Below are 6,808 nucleotides of genomic sequence, written 5' to 3'. Positions count from 1 at the left end.
TTGCCCAGGTTTTTTGAAGTAGTCCTAAAAAATAAGTTGGTTTCTTCTTGTCCACAGACCCTTCATCACAATTGCTATTTCTTCTAGTTCAGCTTTTGACAGTTTCATCATCAATTTTCCCAAAGATCCAGTAAGTCATATTCATCAATGCACCATTTTTTAATTCTAATCAATGACTCAAGCCATACATCATTTGTAGCAATAAACTTCCATAGAACATGCATAACATCCTCAATCTCCTATTTACAGATTGGACAAAGTTCACTATCCACTAGCTTCTTCGAGTATAACTTCTTCTTTGTGGGTAAGTAGTCATTCCCTGCCTGCCATAAAAATATATTTTTTTAACCTTTTCTAGTATGTTCAATTCCCATATGCCCTTCCATCCATTATCTGCTTCATTTCTTCTTGATGTTTCTCCTCTGGTGGCACTTTTCCTCTCGATCTCTAGGTAGTGGCACTTTTTACAAAAAAGATACCCTTCTTTAAAGGCCCCCACACCATTTTATCTTATGTATTCATTTTACTCAGGGGTATGCTTAAAACTTGCTCTGTCTCTTTTCTATTAAACAAGCTTATGACAAGTTCCTCACTCCACTCCCCTCTATTTTGCTGTATCATCACCTCAACTTTTGCATCCTCATCTACAATCGACACTGGTGACTATACACAGTAAGAAACAGGTGAAGACAACCATTTTTGCCCCCATATGCATATCTTTTTACCATTCATCACCCTCCACCTCAGCCCCTCCTTTATCAATCCTAATGCCATCCACATACTCCTCCATATCAATGAGGGATTGGAACCCAACTTACCATCCAAAAGAGAAGTCCTTCTAAAATATTTGTGTTTGTATATGATGGCAGCTAAACTGGTGGGGTTATGTAAAAACCTCCAACCCTACTTGGCCAACAAAGCTTTATTAAAGAATTCCACATCTCTAAACCCCAACCCTCCCATTCCTTTTTACTTTCCCACAAGTACTGCCAACTGCTCCAATGTATATACCCTTGTTCTTGTGTTGGTTACACCACCAAAATTCTACAAACAATGCATTCATCTCATTGCATAACTTTTTTGGAAGCTGAAATACACTCACCGTGTATATGGGCACGTCTTGAAGGACTGCCTTAATGAGTATGTCCTTTCCTGCTGCTGACAGAAATGAGTTTTTTCAATTATTGATCTTTTTCCATATTCTTTCTTTGATGCCTCTAAAGGTTAAGTACTTTGATCTTCCCACTACTGAAGGCAGCCTTGAATATTTTTCATAACTACCAACCATCACAGCCCCACCTTCTGCTCTTATTGTTTCTTTCTCCCTAGAACTAGTATTTGAACTAAAGAAAATGGCAGCTCTTTCTTTGTTTAACACCCAACTTGAGGCTTTCTCATCAGTAACATAGCTTGCAGTTTTTTCCATTCCTCTACTTTTGCTCTACCAAGTAAAACACAATCATCAGCAAATAGTAGATGATTTACTCTAATTCCTCCCTTGGCCACAGTAACCCCCTTGTCTCCCTTTTCAAGTCAGAAGCATTAAGTAGTAAAGATAAACCATCAGCACATAATATAAAGAGGTGGGAAGATAAAGGGTCTCCCTGTCTCAAGCCTATTGAGGGATAAAATTTAGAGCCTGGAATTCCATTTATCAGAACTGAGTATGATACTGAGGACACACACATCATTATTAACTTAGTCTATCTTCTGCAGAAACCCAATTTATACAAAACTACTTCTAGGTAAGGTCATTCGATCCTGTCATATGCCTTAAAACATATCAAGTTTTATTGCCATGCTTCCTTGTCTACCTCTCTTCATAGCCTTCATTGAGTGCAACAACTCGTAAGCCACCATAATGTTGTTAGTGATTAATCTTCCAGGAATGAAGACACTTTGATTAGGGGATATTATAACAGCTAAAACAGATTTTTGTCTATTGGCCAAAACTTTTGACATAATTTTATAGGTCACATTACAAAAACTAACTGGTCGATATTCACTAATGAAACTGCAATTTGATACTTTTGGAATGAGGGCAATGTAAGTGAAATTGACAAAGGATTCAAGAGAGTTATCATTTAACCAAGAAAGAACAGCCATGTTGATTTCATCTCTAATAAAGTGCCAATGACTTTGATAGAAGCAGGCTCCAAAGCCATCTGGACCAGGTGACTTCAGAGGTGCCATCTGCTTTATTTCATCATCAATCTCTAGTTTTGTGAAAGGCTTTGTAAGAGCTTCATCATTAGGGAGTTGCTAGGAACTAAGAAATACGGAAGTATGTATCGATGCGTGGATTCCAAGTGCTAGTAGCGGAGGGATGTGGTTGATCAAATCTAAAAGATCTAGACTGGTGCATGCAACATGTCACAGCAAGGACATATGATAACACGTGATCAGCTCCACATGCCTATCAAAAATAAAAATAAAAACAACCGCTTTCATGATCCTATAAATTGGAGTTCATGGATTTGGCATCATGTGTTTCTTGGAAGTGGTTGGAAAGTTATAGATTGATGTTCACTCACTCTTGCAACAAGAAACCAAGAAAGGCTTTGAAAGAATGTATGAATCTTGAAAGATTTATCAGAAGAATAACTTTATTTGAAGACTTTTATACCACATACTATTCACATGAGATAATTTGATTTGAAAGATAAATTTTAAACTTAAATCGAAAAGGATATGAAATTTGAAAAAAATGCCACCCTCCTCTCCTACAGGCAAGGGATAAAGTAATTCTTAGGGACAGAGTTCAAAAGGAAGAAATTCTCCTACTACTAAGCCTTGTTTGTTGTTATAAAACTTATCAACTCACCTCATATCATCTCATCTAATTATTATAACTTTTCAAATTTTCACACAAAATAAAATAAACAATTCACATTTTTCAAATTTCAAAATAAAAATAATATTAAAAAAATATATTCTAACAATAGTTTATTTAATTTTTAATTTTTGTCTCAATTCATCTCATCTGTAAAAATAAATGAGACAAATCCTTCCTATGCCCACTATTTCAAATGACAGTAGTTAATTTGCAATATTCCATTTATCTAATTCTATCAACTCCTCCATGTCTTTGCTTTTTGTGAAAGTGAATCTAGAGGTAACAAATGCAAAAAGAATAATGCTCTTTGTCTCGACAAATGGGTCTCGACATGGATTTCAACAATTATTTTTTATTTAATAATTAAAAAAATATTTTTGAATGATATTGTGATTTTTTTTAAAAAATGTATAAGGATTTAAAAAAATAATAAAAAAAAAAAAGACTAAATAGTCTTAAGGGAACCATCCTGGGGCTACACTCTCGCACCACTCATGCAGAAAACCCTAGCAAACACTTCAAAAAACAATTCACTACATTGCACCATTTTCTGATCTCGTCGCTTGGCTCCCATCCCAACCATACTTTCTTGGTAATGGATGTCGATAAATCATTCTACCAAGCATCAATGACTCAGACCTTTATTCTATAAGAAATATTGCTCTGCCACTCCAGTTAAACGGTTCATTTTACTCGGTTTATTAAAAAAATTAAAAATATAAATATAAAAAAATAAAAAAGAATTTAAGATTTCAATTTTCATCTTTTATATTTTTAGACGTCATTTTAAATATATATCATTGATTACAAAAAAAAGTGACATTTTTGGTTTTATTTTATATAAAAAAAATTAATGTTCACACGTTTTTCTTAATAAGTATTGTTTTGTTTTGTTTTGTTTTTGGTTATTGATTTTTTAATATCTTTTTTTATCGGTACCTTCCATTCTGGCTTCTTGACGTTTTAAAACATTTATCAGATTAAAAAAGAAAAAGAAAAAGAAATTGGACCTCATCATCCTCATTCCTCTGACTAAAAGGAAAAACAGAAAAGAATAGGCATTTCAGTCATTTAACGTCCGCCACGATTTCATACCCCTCCCGAATAAAGCAGGCGAAATCACTCCCCCCCAGGCCCCAAGCAACGAAGCCCCCCTCCCCTCCTTCACCCACCGGATCTCTCGTTCCTGACGGAGAAAGAAGGAGAAGAAACAGCCACAGAGAGACTCCCAGAGAGATAGACGAGGTGACGATGAACAGCCTTTGATTGTCATCTGGAGAAGGTGGCGGTCGTTGCAAATTATTCATAAGCTGTGTTTCCCTTCCACCCGGCACCCACCATCTCCAAATATCCCTCAACTCTTTTGGTCCTATTTCGGCTTTTACCCATGCGGCGTGGAAGAACAGCAGATCCTGCAGTGGTTCCAGGTAAAAATTTTTGTCGCGAAACTAATTCTAATTCCCAATACAAGGCCACAATCAAGGACGTTAAATTTAGAGGTGTTCGGAAGCGACCTTGGGGCCGGTTCGCCGCCGAGATCAGAGATCCGTGGAAGAAGACTCGGGTCTGGCTCGGTACGTTTGACTCGGCTGAGGATGCGGCTCGTGCCTACGATGCCGCGGCCTTGTCCCTGCGTGGTCCCAAGGCCAAGATCAATTTCCCGTTAACGGCTCCCCAGCTCGCCCGGGTTGAGGTTCGAGACGAGGGAGGGTTTTCGGTGGTTTCGGGTAAGTTTGTTAGTCAGATTCAGCCCCCAGCCAGGCCGACGACGAGCAGTATGAGCAGCACCGTCGAGTCCTTCAGTGGGCCAAGGGTGGTGGTCGTCCCGAGGGTCAAGGCCGTGCCGCCGCATACGCCCGTTCACCCGGTCGCACCCGAGGATTGCCGCAGCGACTGCGACTCGTCGTCCTCCGTGGTCGACGACAACGACGAAGACTGCGTTCTCACGTCTTCGTTCCGGAGGGTCCTGCCATTCGATCTTAACCTCCCGCCTCCGATGTACGTTGGGGAGTGCGGCCGAAACGACGACGAAGAAGATATTCGAGCTACCGCTTTGTGCCTCTAACAAAGCTACGATGGATCGTAGATCTAATGGTCACTTTTTTTTCTCTCATTTCTCCCTGTTTTTCCATCTTATTTTCTCGGGAAAAAATCGATAATTTGATTTTTTTTTTTTTGGTTTTCTTCAATTCTAAAATCCATCTATGTACTAGATTATCGTGTACGAACAGTTGTATTTGGATTGCTATGCGATCTAGGAATCTCTTCAACTTTCATGGGGTATTAAGATTTGTCCGTGTCGTTGAAGATAACTAGATCGAATTTACGATGCAGTCGATGTGGGATCTAAGAGACCTGATGATCTTTCACCATCTATTTCTTCATATTTTTTCTTCGTGTACAAAAACTATCCTATAAAAAACGAGCTTAGTTTCTGCTTGTTACTTTCATTTTATTTCTGTAAATTACGAGATTAATTAGGGACTTTTGAGTTTTGTGTACTGTGAAAAAGACATTTATGAGGGATGAAGTGGGAGGTGGAGGATGAGGATGATCTTGTGAGGGAACTGAGAAAGGAATACAAAGGGTGATAAGAACCATTTATTACGCATGTGAGAGGCAGAAGCAGATAATGGTACTTGTGCAGTTCTGGTTAGGCAGGAAATGCCCTTCCCTCTCCCAGAGTCCAAGGACAACTGCAACTCTTGCATCTTTCCAAGACTAATCCATCCATCCATCCATCCATGCTTGTTGTGTCAGTTCAGTTTCCCCCCTTCCTAAGAAACAGAAAATCCATGTGCTAAACGACATATATCAATCCATGTGTCATCAGCCCAATAGAAAAAGAAGAAGAAAGTGAATATGCCTTTCATTGTTTGCTTTAAATTTGTGTATTTATCATTTGAGTCTGATTTTGGCTCTGTATTTGACATATTTATTCATTGGATTCTCCCAAGCATATCCATATTGATTATTGTGTGTACCTGCACTCACTTTTTTGCTTATTTCCTGTGGAGAGCACAAAAAGCACTTGTATTGAGATCTCTTCCCATTTGGCTTATGGTCTTGTGGTTTCGGTTGTCATTGATCCACAACCACATCATTCTTTCATGAGATAAATCCTGGGCAAATCTCTCATCCTTTTGCATTTTTTTTTAACCCAGAAAAGTTTAAAGGCCATGGTTTTGTTGCATGGGATGCCGAGATTTTAATCATTTTGTTTTGTAGACATGTAAGGTAGGAAGAATTTTGTTTATTTGTTTTGTTGAGATTTTCATTTTTTAGAGCAGATCAATATAAATGCATTTTTATTTTTATTTTTGAGTGAATTAGAAAAACAACGAGTTTAGAGCTTAAAAAATTATTGATGGTTTCTCAGCACTTACCTTGCTCTCTAGACTTGGGAATTGAATAAATGGCCTGCCATCCGGTCGCTTGAACATCAAACGTGGTTAGTGGTATGAGACGTCATATGGCTATAAAGAAATCCCAGAAAATAAATCCAAAAATTGAATTAGTTTTATATGATACCATAGATTTAAAGTAGCTTTTAAAATCTAACGTTTTTTGTGACTAAAGCATTTCCTCTTTTAGTTTTGTCACATTGCCAACTCAACAACAAGAAGGGTAGATTTGATACATATGCTATGTGCTTTTCCAATATAAATATAAAAGAGTTATGCTATATACTATATTTTATTCTATTTTTATTTCACTATATAAGATGTGGCACATTTATCATCATTGGATGATAAATAATTATCTAATAAAAAATCATCTAATGGTGATAAATGTGTCACATTTTACCTAGTGTGATGAAAAAAAGAAGCAAAAAAGATTTTCCAATTCAAAGCCCAAGTAAGCAAATCCTATTATCTAAATTCAAGTTTCTTGTAGCCCAAATTCGTAATTTTATTTACTTAAAATAACTAAGTAAGATTATACATTTATAAATAATTAGGTTATGTGCTA

General features: G+C 37.2%; 1 protein-coding gene across 1 annotated transcript; it reads left to right on the top strand.

The window, feature by feature from the left end:
• Positions 1 to 3,976: 3,976 nt before the first annotated feature.
• On the top strand, positions 3,977 to 5,280 carry LOC121252850 (ethylene-responsive transcription factor 3-like). Its single transcript, XM_041152677.1, has one exon. It carries the CDS (start codon positions 4,224 to 4,226, stop codon positions 4,899 to 4,901), a length of 678 nt encoding a protein of 225 aa, XP_041008611.1. The 5' UTR covers positions 3,977 to 4,223; the 3' UTR covers positions 4,902 to 5,280.
• The last annotated feature ends 1,528 nt before the right edge of the window (positions 5,281 to 6,808 follow it).

This window comes from Juglans microcarpa x Juglans regia, chromosome 2S (genome assembly GCF_004785595.1).
Source record: "Juglans microcarpa x Juglans regia isolate MS1-56 chromosome 2S, Jm3101_v1.0, whole genome shotgun sequence".
NCBI classification, from domain to species: Eukaryota; Viridiplantae; Streptophyta; class Magnoliopsida; order Fagales; family Juglandaceae; genus Juglans; species Juglans microcarpa x Juglans regia.
Note: the sequence above shows the minus strand (reverse complement) of the source record. Positions and strands in the feature narration are given on the sequence as shown.